The 16,209-nt window shown below is 38.1% G+C and overlaps 1 protein-coding gene across 1 annotated transcript; it reads right to left on the bottom strand.

The window, feature by feature from the left end:
* Nucleotides 1-1,275: 1,275 nt before the first annotated feature.
* Nucleotides 1,276-15,729, bottom strand: LOC132197021 (low density lipoprotein receptor adapter protein 1-B-like). Its single transcript, XM_059620045.1, has 7 exons — nucleotides 15,498-15,729; nucleotides 3,694-3,848; nucleotides 3,210-3,322; nucleotides 3,028-3,139; nucleotides 2,553-2,697; nucleotides 2,398-2,495; nucleotides 1,276-2,178 (listed from the first exon to the last, which is right to left on the bottom strand). Exons 1-7 carry the CDS (start codon nucleotides 15,541-15,543, stop codon nucleotides 1,969-1,971), a joined length of 879 nt encoding a protein of 292 aa, XP_059476028.1. The 5' UTR covers nucleotides 15,544-15,729; the 3' UTR covers nucleotides 1,276-1,968.
* Nucleotides 15,730-16,209: the final 480 nt, after the last annotated feature.

Raw genomic sequence — 16,209 nt, 5'->3', positions numbered from 1 at the left:
ATAAAATATAATTATCTCGCATTGCGCTTGAATTTTAAACATTTTATTTAGAGTTTATGCACAGTTTCAAAATTAAAACTCTCATCTATAGTGTTTGTTAACAAAACAAGGCAATATTTTCCCCAGTTTCATCTAGCGGTTGATAACTATTCTCTATATTATATTCCAACTAAAGTTAATCAACTATTAAAAAAATACATATACCTTCTAAAATATTGCAAGTTTCATCTTCTATAACATGGTTTTTGACTCTTGACAAGGGAATTTTTGACATTTACAAACAAATATATCTACAAATTATGCCAACTTACTAAATTTACCAACTCGACTTACATAATATGATCCAATCGCACTTGGTCTGCGTTCGTCACTTTCAAATTTCCACTAAAGCACCTATACCACCAACTTTTAACATACTATTCTCACTCTATTTCCAAGCTGCCTTTGTTCAACCTGACTAGTCCCCTGCGCCACTTAAATTTTATGTGCAGATTTTGGGTACGTTTCTATTAAATTCCCACGCTTAATTCATCCTTTGTCGTTCCAAACTCTCCCCATTTCCGCTACCGTTGTACCGTTTCTCGCACTATGAAGCTATACATATATATAATAAATAAACTGAATTCTACTCGGGCTATTTTGTCCTTTTTAATATGAATTGTATACTCAATATTATATTTACTGCTATTGCATCCAGCATAATATATTTGAAAAATATACATGTACACTTTATTGATCTCGTATTATATATACTGTATTGCATGATGGAACTGATTTACATTTAGTTGTTTACATTTCATAGAAGTGAAATTCAATAATAAAACATAAATATGCTGCTTTCTTATAAATTATGATATTGACAGACGCAAAATGTTAAGAAAAAAAATATTTACCTAACTCAAAGTATGAGAAAGCAAAAAGTTGAAACGGTCCTTTTTGAAGTGTCCTTATTACAGCAGTTGTTTTCAATATTTGATTTTCCAATGAATTATCACTTGAAAATTTAAAACAAAAGTATATTTCACGCATGGCGATTAAATAACGCGAAAAAAGTTACTACACCCTGAAAAAGCGTTTGCTTCGCAAATTCCAGTTATATACTAAAAATAAAAGAATGAAATATGTTATCAATACATACAAAAACAACAACTGTTTCTATAATTGATTGATGCTGTGCTTTATATTGAGAATTACTGAATATGAATAAAGTTTGTCGAAATTCTGATATCATTGTGTTTTTAAAAAGCTCCCCCCCCCCCCAATGAAAGGCGAAAATTGATCTAGTGTAGCGCAATATTTTTATTATCACATCACACATAAACTATAACTATTCTGAAACAGCTCATAGCAACACATTGTTTTTTCTATAAAGATTACAAATTGGGATCGAACACTCGAATTCCTACGAAAATTTCTCGCAATAAAACGCGGAGGAATGTTTGGTGTTCATTTAAGTGTGAATTTGAATAAATTCCTTGGTTCCATTTTTAAAAAAAAATTTTGAATAACATACGGTTGGATGTCTGTCACATAATTCAGAATCCAAAGATCTTATACATAAGCTGGTCTGTTTTTTACTCATTATATGTTATAATATAGAAATGTGTCAAGTGGATATGTTCAGATAACAACACTCGTTTCCACCATTTGTTTTTCATCGAAAACTATGGATGGCTCTTGCCCAAGCCCAACGGTCAATATATTATTATATATGTTTCTGTCTTCTCTTTTATGGAGATTTCCTGCTCTTTCAACAGTTAGATCATTAATCTCTCTATCATCCAGTTTACTTACTATAATATAGATTTAATTGATGAATCACACATAGGCGCTTTTTAAGTAAAAAATAAATGACATTCTCTCTCTCCACAATCCCGAGCTTTCCAACTCTCCCATATATTTTGCACTCAAAAAATCTTTCTTTTGTCCTCTAAATTAGTCAAAGTCGGTCCACTGAGCGCGTTTCTGTCACGAACAGAACAGGTCAATACTGTTGTGCTGCTCATTCCAAGGGTTTTTGGTGGAGTGGGACGAGGCCGTCGTTGGGTCCAGACTGATGGATCGCGGGGGTGGGTTCAGGGGACGTGAGATTGGGGTGGTTGAGGTGCTGCTCCTGCTGGCCGCCAGCCGGGCAAAACTTGAGTTCAGATTTTCAAATTCGTCGTCCTCAAAACACACCTGCAGACAAAATTTGAAAATAAAATTAATATCAAGTATTGGCGTCAATGTTTATCTACATTTTTTTCTATTCAAACACAAGAATAGTAATTCTCCTCAGATTTTATTACAAAATTTGCATTCAACTGTAAAACTTGACACTTTCTGTGATAAAATAGACGTTGTTTTTTTTGTCACGCAACTGCCATGTAATTTAATTTAATGCAAGTGCGCACTTACCCAGTTGGTGGGTTCCGTGCACGAAGGCACCTCCGACGAGAGGTCGATCAAGAGACTGTGGCTGCGACTTTTGGGGATGCCATCGCTCCTAGCCTTTTCTGAAAAAGTAATATAAAAGTGAGCTTAAGTTTGCAAGAAAAAAGTTTGATTTATGCCTTTGATGGGGTCGTCTTCGTTTTGCGTGTCGGAGGAAGAGTTGTCAGTTTTTTCTGGCAGCAAGTCATGCTTGGCCTGCGATATCTGCCAGAGCTCATAGGCCATGGTAAACGACTGAGCGATGGTCATGGTCACAGCTTGCGCCTGGAATCCAGAAACAAAAACACAAAATGAAAAAAAAGCAACCTCGGTTAGAAATTGAACCAATTGATTTCAAACAGTATTTCCCATCTTTATTTCTAAATTTTATAATAAAAGTTATTTTTCCAAACCTTCTATTTTCCATATCATCATTTCTATTTTCATAAATTAAGCTGCTTACAATGAATTAAAAAAAAATATATACTTAACTAATTTACATTCAATTCAAACCTTTTGAAATTAGAACAATTGTAAAAAATTTAATTATGTCAAAAAAAATGTGATTGCTGGTTTTGTAAACATAATTGTTTTGATAAAAAAAAAATTGCGTACCACTTTTCGTTTTGGGCACAGAAAAGCGTGACACTCCATTGTCTCGTTGCTGTTGGTTGCGATGAAAGCAAACACGTGGTCATAAGTGGCGTCAGCCGAGCAATACGATATTCTGAAATTAAAAAGTGATTTGATTGTTTAAAAATTATTAGAAAACATGAAATGAGTTTTTATATATGTACCTGTAGATGGAGACGTCCAAGTGGATTTCGTCCGTGGCGATGTCGACCATCCTGATGCCGTTGAGTCCGACCGTCAAACTCACCCTCTGCAGTTTCTTGCTGCTCGCCTTTGCCTGCAGCACAATAAATTTGGTGTGGTGAGAATAACGCTGGATATTGACTTTTGGCGCAAGTGAGAAAATTACATAAGTGCGTGAACGTTTGATGCCAGAAAATTGGTGTGTGCAGACAGGCGGAATTGGCGGGTTTAGGAAATTGGCGTCGCCTCTCGTTCAAGCGTAATTTATCCGCCTTGAGGCTCTGTATATAGAAAAGTGCGCAGCGCCTCTTGTTTCTCTTGCAAAATGTAAATGACGCGGGCAAAGAGGCTCGTTTAAAATAGCATGCTTTTCTTTGAAGATGGGCTCAAAAGAATTTAATTTCAGCTTTTATGGCCCCCAGGAAAATGCGGGAAGTTAAAGTCGGAAAAGCTTTTAGCGCTCACCATTGTTATGACGGTCTTGATGGCCTCAGCAGTGGAGCCTTCGCCGTTAGGGGTCTCGACCAAGGTGCTGCCCAGATATTTGACGTCGAAAGAGACGCCCTCAAGGTTGGTGTTCGATTCTTCTTGCTTGCTCAGCACAAAGTCCTCTGCGAGCTCTGGAAAAGGCACAAAACAAGAGCACCCTTGAAAATGAGGCTATCAAATTTCCACGTGCCTTATCGAACTAGAACTGGGTTACATCAAGTAATGCGAAAAACTTAAACTATAGGTAAATTATAGTTTTCGTGAGATTTAAAAAAAAAAATCTTATAGAGTTGTTTAATATCAATAAACACAATTTGCAACTAATAAGATTGCTTAGCGTATAATATGACGTTGTAATTTTATCTCGCAATGGATTAAAATAATTGCGAAAAAAATGACAAATTAAAATGTGATAATCGCGAAAAACAAACATTATGAAAAACTCTTGCGTCTTTCTTTGCTGATCTCACAAAAACTCGTCGCCGTTTGCAACGACTACGAATTGACCTAGTGATCTTGCGCGGCGCTCATTTATGTAAAAAGGACATCACGCTTTTGCGTGCGGAGCGAAGTTCACCAGAGATGAAGTTTCATCACATTTTTTGCTGTGAACGACGATTTTGTTTGTATCTCTTTTCCTTCATTCGCAGAGTTCAGCGCATTGTTTGTAAACATTGATGACGTTCAGAAGTGTCACTTGGAATAAATATTGAAATGTGCTGACCACGTGGTCTCCGTGTTTTATCGACCCTTGCCCTATCAACTTTTCTTGTTCCATAATTTATCCATGCATGCCAAGAAGGATATAAAAATGAAATTAATACGCATCAGACACGCTGAACTGACGATGATCTTTGCTATATATAAAAACAGTGTTCTACTATTTACAAATGCGGTAGACTTTTAATTAAAAAGGGTTCATTGGTCTGATAAGCGATCAGTATAATAAATAGTGAGACAAATCGATTAAGTCTGCAAAAGACGGTTTAAGATAAAAAAAAAATAGCTTGTTTCCTAAAAAATAAAAACAATATTTTTGGAATAAAATAGGTTTTAAGGGAACCAGCTACTCCAATACTCAAAAATTTCCAAGTAAAAATAAATATTAATAAATATGTTATACCTTCAATATAATTATGCAAATTATCATAATATTTGGCCATGGGTAAGACATTCTCACTGTCTGATCAATTTTGAGAAAGAGCCAATACTATCAGCCTTGGTATAGCGTTTATGAATTCCAAATTTAAATAAGTGGCACGCTCGTCCTTGTCTGCACGATTCAAATTATTACTATGTAAAAATTCACGTGGCAAACGCGGGACCAGCCTTGTTCGTGCGCCAATATGATTTAACTCTAAAAATAATCTCTGCCCTCGTCTTTAAAAGCAGAAAGGTGCATATCATTATAATACAACGGGAATCAGGTCACACAGCACAGATCTTTATTTTGGTTGGCGGGTGGAGAAGCAAGAGATGGACCGCGACGAGTGCTGGGATGTGCTATCGAAAATCGCCGGGGCAACGCACTGCTTTTGATTTGGCGCATTTCCCGAGGGAACCGGTGCGCATTGCCAAATTCTGCTGAGGCCACTTAGAGGGCGAATTGGCTAATTTCAGGCGGCCGAGTGTACCAGAGAGAATTCGACCGAGAGCGGTCAATAATTTGGCGACAAATTTTTAGCAGTGACAATTCAATTATTTTTAGTTTCAATAATGATTTTTACAATTGAAGCACAAAGTTTTTTTTTTTTAAATAAAAGCCGAAGTCTCTTTGGTTTTATAAAATTTGAAAAGTTAAAGTCCTGTAAAATTTTTATTTTCGATACTCGGTATTTTTATGCATCGTTTATTGCTATCGTATTGATTCAATTTTACTAATTTTATTTAGTTGAACTTATAGCTATTTCAAAATTCGTACAGAAACCAAATCACCCTGACGTATGCAGGAATTGACCTGCAAACAGTATAAAACAAGCTTGGATCTTTTAAATAAACGAAAGTCGAAAGCTGATTTTCGTTGACGGCCAAATGCCATCAGTCTGACAATATTTACAGTCTGAATGCTCGCGTACAAAAACTTGATCAATTCGAACAGCGAGAGCTTTGTGAGCAACTTTTTTGCTTCATTTGAGTTCTTATTTTTCAAGCCTCGGATAGCGGGAGAAATTAAGAGCGCGGCCTAATTGCTCCCGTATAAGATATTCTCAGTCTAAAAGCAAATGAAAATGAGCTCCATTTCGCGTCTCAGATACATGGAATTGAATTACATCCCGAGTTGTCGACTGATTGAATGCATAAGTAACAAGCCGAGAAAAGCAGAGAGCAGCGGTTTTGGGAGAACAATGCTGTAAAAAAGCACGCGCGCGCGTCTCTCACCGAATTTATTTACTCTGCAGTGCGCGTGTTCCCCAGCACTGATTTCGTGCAAGGACTTATTTATGCGCATAAATTTCCCTTAAAGAAAAATGACGACGCTGCGTGCGGGACAAGAAAAATGATACTTTCCTGTGACACGTCTTGAGTGCGGAGCTTGGATGTTTTGTTTTCGAGAAGATACTGTTGGCAAATCACTCTACGAGTGGTGGTAAATATAGACTTCGCGGAAAGAAACACCAAAATAAATATCTCCCTTAAAAAGCACGGCTCATGCTCGTGCTCTCGTCCATTGAAGCAAAACTCTTATTTACATTTTGGTAAAATTGAAGAATAGAAAATTCAATATTATTTTAATAGTTTGCAAAAGCGAGTGAATTTAATTTTACTTCAATGATTAGAAAAAATTGACTTGCTTTTTCTATCAAACCGTTCTCCTCTATTATTAAACAAATTACTCCCTGCGTATAATTAAACTGTAAAATACCGACAAGGTTTGCACCCATTAAGCAATTATAGATTGAGAAGTTGGAGTGTAATAAGAAAATCATCTCTGTGCACGTGTATACTTTCCTCCAATAACCAGCACCTTGAGAGGCAGATCATTATTATTTTAATCGCTCCGCCATTGAGCGAATGACCTATAAAAATCGCGTCTACTTCACTGTAATTACCCATTTTTAGTGCACGGCACAACAAGTTATTGCTGGGGTTACGATCCGCATATGAAATGAGTGTCCCTTTTTCGCTCTGCCGCCTTATTTTTTTTCAGTTTCAGCCAACTGATGATGGTGCGGTATATCACTCTCGAGGGGATCGTAATTGTTATTACGGCTGAGGCAATTACGATTTTGGCCCAAAGCTGTGCAATATAACAAACGAGGGTACCGCACGCGGAATTTATAATTTCCGTGACGTCAATGCCCGTCTGCTGTCCATAAAATTGAATTGGTTGATATAATATAAAATTCATAACTATAATTTCTCTGTAAAAAAGCCATCTCTCATTTTCGTTTGACAATCCACCCAGCACAAATGTGTGTCCGTACAGAATGCTATGGGCCGTGAATGGTTGAATGGAATTTCCTGCCATTTCGCTGCGTGAAAATTTCTTTTCCAGAGGCGAGATTTCTCAAGCAGAACTACACTTGCCACGAGTGAAATGGATTGGAAAGAAAAATACGGCGGCGGACGCGTTTACATTATGGAAAATATTCTGGGCACAACTTCTTTGCAGGTTATGGTTCGTAGAATTCTCTGCACATACAGCGAGAGATCGATGAAAATCCTTTTCCCAAGTTAAGCCTGGAGGCTGTTTTATGGCTGCAGGGGTAAAACAGGATCTGCGACCAGCTCCATCCGAAGCAACAAAGTGCATTCCGTGCAAGACCGCGCGGCGCAATTATCGACCAGGAACTTGTATAATTTCGGCAGGGAGTACAATGGCAAAGGCGCCGGATGAATTTGTGTATGATGCTTTGATGCTCCAGCGCTTTATTGTGTGTATTTGCATGCTACGAGAGAGTGCGGCTGGTTGTGGGCTCGGCGCCAAGTTGGAGCGGCGCCAACGGCGTTGGATTTTATTCGCATCCAATCATATCAACTCTCAAACGGGTCCAAAGATAAATAGAACGCCTGCTTTTTTCATGAGATATATCCAGAGGTTTTGCGAATTTTATTACATCATCCGCGAAATTGGTTTTTCAGAGGGATAAAATTTAGCACAGATTTAGTTGCTCAGCTTTGCTAACGACTTTCTATAATTATTTAATTACTTCAAATACTGTTGAGTTTTGTAGTACATTTTTTAAGAAAAATTTTAAAATCATTTAATTTCATAATATAATTGTTTAAAATTTAAATCTATGATTATGTTGAATATTCGATCAAATAAAAAGTTCATTCATATCTTTTAAATATAAATTTGTATATACAGTATCTTTGCTTTGGGCCTAAATGAGATAAATTTTAAAATAATTTGAATAATTTTCACAGTGTTATCGGCAAATTCAAAGGCAATCTCCAAAAAGATTTGAAATATTAATTTTTTTATTGTGTTAATATTATGATTTTTCACTCCGCATATCATACATTAATTTAATTTCCCTTGCCGAGGCCGGCGTTGGTTTTTCGTGATTAAAAAGTCGGTCGCCGCATACACTTTTATACTGTGTGAGAATTATTCATATATAACTTAAGAGCAAGAGATTTTCTTTCGTGCAGTGCGCTCAACCATCAACTTGATGAGGACGGGCAGATCCGCGAGTGCACAAAAACCGGAGCGCTTTAGTTTGAAATATTCATCTCATTCAGCAGGGCGCTCCTCCATTCTCATTCATGTGAGCATATGGTAGACAGCAGACGGAAAGAAAGGTTTTGCATTGTTTGTAATAAAAAATGCATGAGAAAAACGCCAACCCACCTCAAAAATTTAAATTTTAAAGGTACTAAAAAAGAGATGAGGATAAAAGTAGACGAACGTGTTATTTTCACAAGTGGACGTTGATTGCGTACTTAAAAAATTGACGTGTGCCGGAGAGTAATTTCATGCCCACAAATAAAGCAAATTGCGCAAAAGCTGCTGAAAACAGTACGTAATTCACGCTTTGTGGCTGCTTTTAAATTTTGGATCGATGTTTGTCAGCGCGAGGTCATGAAGGCATTTGTGCTAAAAATGCACAGCAGGTGCACACCCAGTAGGTACACCTGCACTAATTACACAATCTGCATTTGTCTTTCCTTTAAATAAACCAGCAGTTTATTTCGAGTGATGAAACTTTTATTTTTCAAAAGTGCGTGCGTTTGTAATAATTTATTTATGAAATGCATGTTTTGCAATTGTTGCGAATAGCGAAGCCAACAATGGCGAATAAAATTAATTGAATTTTAAAATACGGCTGAGTATTGATTAGTATGCCTGCATACGGCATGTGTTTGCGACGTCATCAAAGCGTAACAGAATATTTCACAAATCACTTTTATCAATGTGTCATTTAATTTTAGCTTTGTTTTACTGTATAAAAAGATAATAATAGCAATTATATAGATTGAATATAGACTTAAAAATTCACACTAACCTAAGAATTGAGATTTTGAATAATCAATGGCTTTGAGAATTTTTTATTATTATTGTGTTTATTTGTCCACATTTTTACAACACATTAGATTCAATTGATCATTTTCCTAAATAATTAAAAGAAAAATCACAACAACCTTAATATGATTTTGTTGGAAACATTTAGATAAAAAAATTCTCTTTAATTTAAAAGAATAAAATAAAATTTTTTAGTGTTCGCTATAATCAAATTTTTATTTTCCGTTTTTTACCAAATTTGAACAACAAATAATGCGAAGTTTACAAGTTTACGGTTATTGTCTATGACGACGCCATTAGTATGTCAAATTACGCGCGTTCAAATAATTTGCGTAGCAACAAATTTTTTATCATGATAGCAATAACTTCTCAGCTCGTCCTAGTGTGAATTAACTGCGAAGTGCGATGATAAGTAAACAAGAAAACAAGTAGCTCAGCAACAGCCTAATCTAAACGATCGTGACTGAGCCAGACCAAACAGCTGCGTCCGTTTTGCAATCTGAGAAAATTAGCATTGCGAATTAATTAAATTCTGCTGAAACGCGACTTGCGCGCTTGGCACGTTTTATGCATAATGCATCGGGTTTGAGCACGCGAGCAAAACTATGCACACGTCCTTGCCATTTTGCGAGAGATATTTAATTTACAAATTCTCATCTCTCAAGGGGATGGACTCAAGTCTCTATTTACAGCTGGCGCCGACCGGCAATGAGCGTAAAAAATAAATTACTCCGAGCGGAGAAAGTGCATGAAAACGAGTTTGAAAAACGCAAGTACATTAATTTCTCTCGGCTCGCGTATTTGTATCATTACTTGCTAGAATGAGACTCTCAAACACTCATTTCATGTTTTTACTTGTATGTAAAAGTGCATTTGACAATGAGTACTTGGGTCAGCGGTTCGAGATGCTAATTGGCTTCTTGTCTGTACTTTGAAAGTTTACACAGCGCATTGAGCAATTTTCAAAGGGCACAGTCGCAAGTGCGGAGTGGTTCATCATGCTTATGTACAGGGCGTGGGAACATTTCGGCTGTTAATGCGACTTTCATTGTCGGCGCCGACACGATTTTACCGCAGAGACTCTCACTCTCGAAGATACATAAATGCAAAAAGTCATTTTGTATTCATGCGCTTGGAAAGTTTAAATCAGTGAAATTAATGTCATAAATTATGGTTGCAAAGTTAATCATAAGAAATAAACAGCTGCAAATTTGTGGAGAGAAAGGGCATTAGCTTTTTTTCTATTTTAGAATACTTAAATCGGACATAATATTTTTTGCACTCAAACTCTTTTGTCACTGTTATAACTGTGAAACTCCTCGATGAAAAAAAAAACAGCAATTTGTCATATAATTTGATGTTGGACGACCTTTTCTGCAGCAACAGATTTCTATGTCCGGAGGAAACCGCCGCTCGTCGCTTTTTCCTGCTGGGTATTCTATTAAAAAGGCTTTTGCCGCAGCGCGCGCGTAATTTGCATGATAATGAAAAGTGCACAAAGGGGATGAGGTGTGCGCTCCAGCGGCCCAGATGGCACACATCAATAACAATTTGGGCCCCGGGAGCTCTCCAGCAGGAACCTCCCCATTTAATGCATCCGTGTTAATTAAAGTTGTGAACCCTTTGCAAAGTTCTGCAGCGGCGGAATTATTGAGCCGTCTATTAAAACGTTGAATAGACGAGTGGATCTATTTATGTCAGCACCGGCAATTTAATAAACCTGCTGCCGCGCGAGGAAGCTCTTTGAAAAGCAGCCGGGTTTAATCAATTTCCGCGCCGTGTGCGTTCACCGTCCTAAACTTTTCTGCGCGTCGTCGTCTCGCTGCTGCCGAGGCCTTATTGTTAGCAGCTTATTATTGGCCCAACTAACGAGATTCTTTGTCGCAGAGAGAGAGAGAGAAAATTTAATCTTGCATGAAAACGAGTGCATCTTTGCGAGAAACTAGAGTGCCGCTCTGTGACCGAATGCTCAGTGGTGCATGTTTTGTCTACCAAGTGGTTTGCTCATACACGAGAGGAGCTTGAACCCAAGGGCTCGATGTGACCTGATCTAAACTTGGCTTATATGAACGCAAGAACCAGTATAATGCAATACACAAGTAATAAAACAATAAATGTCAAATTAAGTCCTGTTCTGTTTCTTTTGCAAAGGTCAGACAGGGATTTAATTTGAAGAAAAATGACTGAATTTACAAATTATTTTTATTGCACGATTGTTTAAATTTTTACTCTTATAACAGTGACTGAAAATATATCATTTTATGTAATTCCGAGCAAGCAAATTTTTTAGCAAAATTTTTGACTGTTTCTTAATTAAATAAATAAAAATAAAACCTAGAGAAAAAGTGACTCCTTTCTTCTTTATTAGAGCCAAACTAATTGAAAGTTGATAATTAAACTCACCATTTCCATCAATTCCAGCAGCACGACAAACTTTCAGAATCTGATCAACCATCGGACGGTGCTGACCGCGGTGTCTGTCAGCGCACAAAATTAATTAGCTCCGTCAAATGCCACTGAACCATTAGCCCGGTGGCGCTTAATATATCGATTGTCAGAGCTAGAGCAAAAAGCGGCGCGCTGTGACATTCTGCGGTCGCCTAACTCGATTACTTAATTAAAGCAGAGCCGTCACAAAACGCGCATCTCTCGCAGTTTGATATAACTGACTGATGAGAGGCTGGTATTGATCAATAGCACAGCCGGCCTAGCGTGAAACTGGCCCTGTGTTCGGGCTGTTTGTTGCGAGGCACGCGCCTGGAATAACTAAATTTGCCGGCGCACAAAGGGCGTCTGCTCGTCTCGCACATATCGCACACTGCAAAAACTTTGATTCCTGAACACGATCCCGCTAGACTCTCTTCCTGCTCCAACTCCCATAAGAGGACGAGCAGCCCTTTGACTTATTCCCTGCAGCCAAGAGTCGGTTATCATCCATCCGCCCTTGGAAGCTGAAGCGGAAAATCGAGTACGTGCAAAAAACCAACGTTCCCTTTTGCTCTTCCTTAACATTGACTAATGAGTTGATGTTTGCAATCATTGCAAGAACTTTGACGCATTGCCTTTTGTGCAACAAAAATTGAATTAAACCCCCCCATTAAAACTTTTACAAGTTTCATTAACGATAACACGATAACATTAAATTCAAACTGTGAGTAATCAAACATGTTTATTTCCTTGATTGAATTCAGTCAAGTTTGAAAAGTAAAATTCGTCTAATTATTTTTTTTAGCGCAAATTTTTATTAAAAACTGTTTGCTTAGGTTATATATTTGGATACTTAAAAATTGTTCACTCCATCTATTTTTGGTTTTTGAACACTGCCGGCTGCGCACGTTTTCAACAAAGAAAAGCTTTTGCGGGAAAACTTATATCGGACGAGTAAAGGTCATTACCGGGCGGATGAAAATTCCTTCTCGTATGTGTTGCCGACGGCAACTGGAGCGAAGAAAGAAAGAGAACTCGAGAAAGGAAGAGTCTCTTTTGTGAATTCGCGAGCGAGCACAGAGGGCAAACCAACCCTTTGTGGTGCGTGTGCGAGAGGATCACTAAATCAGCGGTGCACTCGAGCGTCGGGGCGTAATTTCTCGGACTGGCGCGGAGAAAAGGCGTGGGGGTCGAACAGCGCGTGTCTCCTTGAATTATTGCAAACGCGGGGACTGTTTTTTTATTCAACCATGTTTAGCATGTTAAAACATTTTGGGAGGGCCGCCGATTTGTACTGGTATATTAATAAAATGGGCCGCGCTCCGTGCTGCTCTCAACAGTGTGCATTCGCTACTTCGATCCAATTTCGCGTTGCCATGGCGACCGCAGACAGGGCGAAGACCAAACCCACACACCGCCGTCAATGACTCCTGCTCCGTCCGGATCAGGGCGCCCTCCCGCCCGTTCTTTAAACTCTCCTGCCGGCCCTTTAGCCACTTCGCACAGAACGCGTTTTCACACCCCCGCGCCCCCGAGAGGATGCATTTCACCCCTCGCATCGTTTGCAAAGCGGATTTTAATTAAACCGGAGCTGGAAGATGATTAGAGGCAGCTCTCGTTTCTTTTTATTTGTTCCCCTGGAAGATCTGCCATTATAAGCCTGCTTATTATGCAAATTTCTTGGCCGCAAGGAGAAATAGAACGAATGAGAGCATTTGCAGCCCACAGCCTTGTCGGTTTGAAAGCACTTTTACACGCCAGGGAAAAGACACGTTTTGTGTTTTATATTCCAAAATATGGTAATTTTATCCAACTTGAGTTCTGAACTTCATGCCGTAAATCATCATAAAATAAGATAAATAACTCCAAAGCCAGAATAATTAATTTATGTTAGCAAATTCAAAACCTCACTCTCTTAACTCCACTTAACAAGGGCGTTTTGATCTTTCATAAATCGGTTCTTTTTTTAAGTGATGGAAATTTTTTAATTCTATTTCTCTGTGAAAATTCTTTAAATAGACTGACTTTATTGAGTTACTTAAAAATTAAGTTAAAATTAATATTCAAAATCGTACTCTATTCAAAAACTATATTTAGCTCTGGTTTAGCTTAATTTTAATGTGGAATTTTTAAAATTAGAAATAAACAGTACAAAGTTTTGCAATCTTTTGTCGCGATCAGTGTGGGTGTGTTTAAAAATAAATTTTTGTTTCATAGCATACAATGAATTGTCTCTTTTGTTCTCTTTCTGTATTGGGTCTGCGATTATGAATTGAATACACAGAAGTTCATTCAATATTTTATTTCCCTCGCGCCGCCACAAGATCCATTTTGGAGCGGCTTGAATTTTGCTCCAGCGCACCTCTCTCTATATATTTGCAGCACAATTATTTATTATTTATACCTCATGCTTGCAAGCGGAGAGACCCGTTGGCTAACCACACAACAGGTAGCAAACGAGAATTTGCATTGTGAATTTATTTATTTATATACACGGAGCGAATCTGGTTTGCGGATCTGAATAAATGGAAAAGGGAAAACGAGCTTTGCTTTCTAACAAACAAGTGACCGCAGAGGAAAGAGCTCCCCGGCGGTTGTGAGAAAGGTTAATAATTATTTAAAGGAAGTACTTTTTAATTATAATTGAAAATTATTATATTAATGGTGCTCCTTTTTATAATTGTTTCTCGTAAACCCTCGAGTCGTAAAGCACGATCCTGCTGCATAAACCAGCAGGCAATCAAAAACTAATGCCCTGCAAACTGTGGTGCGGGAGCCGGCAAATGCTGTAATTAAATCACCCTTCGCCGTGGTGGTTGTCGAGATGCCTCTTGGGCACTTCACGAAATTTGATCTGCGTTAGTTGGAACTCCGGACGGAAGGGAAATCTGACGAATAAATTTACGATTCCGCCGAGATTAACCGGTGATAAATAAATCCAATAATTGACAGCTGAACATGTGCGAACCAATTCCGAGGCACACATTGGACCCAAAGGAAATCAAAACTGCTCAAACGCAAAAGAACTCGTTTATCAATTTCTGCAATCAATGCCCTTTGGACCATTTTTGCAATATAGTCACATTGAATGCACGAATTGTGTCGCACTTTGACAAAAACTGGGCCGTCACTCGAGCGCCATAACGTGCAGCCGACGCAGAGCCTTGGTCAGTGTTTACCCCTTGACCTCAGCGGGGTCAGCCCAATTAATGCACTCAGTCTGCTAGTGATGCTGGTGACTTCAGTGCTGTGCATAAATGCTACTAAAAATAATGGGGAAAATTTTATGGAGCCTGCAATAAAAAAATAATTTGCCTTCAGAGTAACAATTTCGCGGAAGTCTAGCACATGATCCTCCTAGTGAGTTAATTACAGTAATTCGCTCAAAGGCCACTTCGGGGCGAAATCAGGCGTTTACTTCATTGCCTGCGGTTTTGCCAAAGCCACTCATTTCCTATGCAATATTTCAGAACTCAGAACCATCTATTTCCGTTAGGATTTGTCACGTTTTTGTAATGAAAAATTTGCAATTCACTGCCAGTCAAATTTCGAAATTAAATTATTTTGGTTTTTAGTGCTTTATTAACAAAGCTCAACTATTAAAAATAATATTTAAAAAAAAGTTTGTTATCCGTCAAAATTTTTAAAAATTTCTGGTATTAATTTTTTGTTTTAAAAAATACCGTACAAAAGATTAAGATATTTTAATATAATAGATTTCTTCCAATTAAATTTATTTTAATGATATTTTATTTCATCAATAAACTTGTCATCTTATTAGGAAAAACAAATATTATAGAAGTTAAAAATGAAGAACTGGATTTTTAAGAAATCGTGAAACAAACGTAGACTTTTAATAAGCAGTTTGAATATATTAACTCACTTTTGTGCTTAGACGGTCCTCGCCAGATGGACTTGAGGAATGACATCTTGCGTCCGGGACTGTAGAAGAGGCGCAATGCTAGCTGTCTGATTGCTGGTGGCACACTGAAGCGAAAGGGCCGTGCTTGCTCCTCGTGTGCTTCAATTCTGCCGTGGCGCCGCTCGCCGCCTCCTCTTTTCTCTCCGCCCAGAACGATTTTGCGCTGGCTGCCTCCGATGCGCGCAGATCCCGATGCTCCCTCTCACATAGCTTAGGAATAAAATAAAGAGCCCAGCCATTCACAAAACATGCTGAACCCTTACAACCCCCAACGTGCAGAAAAGCGCCTCACCCACATACGCCTACGTCGCCTTCGCAAATAACCCAGAGGAGTCCAGCGAAAATGATTAATTGGAGTACGTTTTGCAGGAGAGAGACTTTGATGGTGCTCATTAATCAGGTGGTCATCTAGCTAAAGGGCTGCTAATGTGAAAAATAATGACAATTAACAATCGCACAAGCGGAAGACCTCTCTTACAGCCTGTGGAGTTTAGCAGGAAATTTTTGACGTTAGTGAAAAGTGGAAAATCTAAATAATTTGGAGAGTTGATATCAATCCTGTTTTAAATTAATCTGCCGATTTTACAATGATAATTTTGTGGTTGTTAAAAGCTATAATTTCAGGACGAGGAAACTTTGTTAATTATTCTAAGTAAGAGCTGTTTGAGTCTGA

The sequence above is a fragment of the Neocloeon triangulifer genome, unplaced genomic scaffold (genome assembly GCF_031216515.1).
Source record: "Neocloeon triangulifer isolate White Clay Creek 2 clone unplaced genomic scaffold, ASM3121651v1 ptg000012l, whole genome shotgun sequence".
In the NCBI taxonomy this organism is placed as follows: Eukaryota; Metazoa; Arthropoda; class Insecta; order Ephemeroptera; family Baetidae; genus Neocloeon; species Neocloeon triangulifer.
Note: the sequence above shows the minus strand (reverse complement) of the source record. Positions and strands in the feature narration are given on the sequence as shown.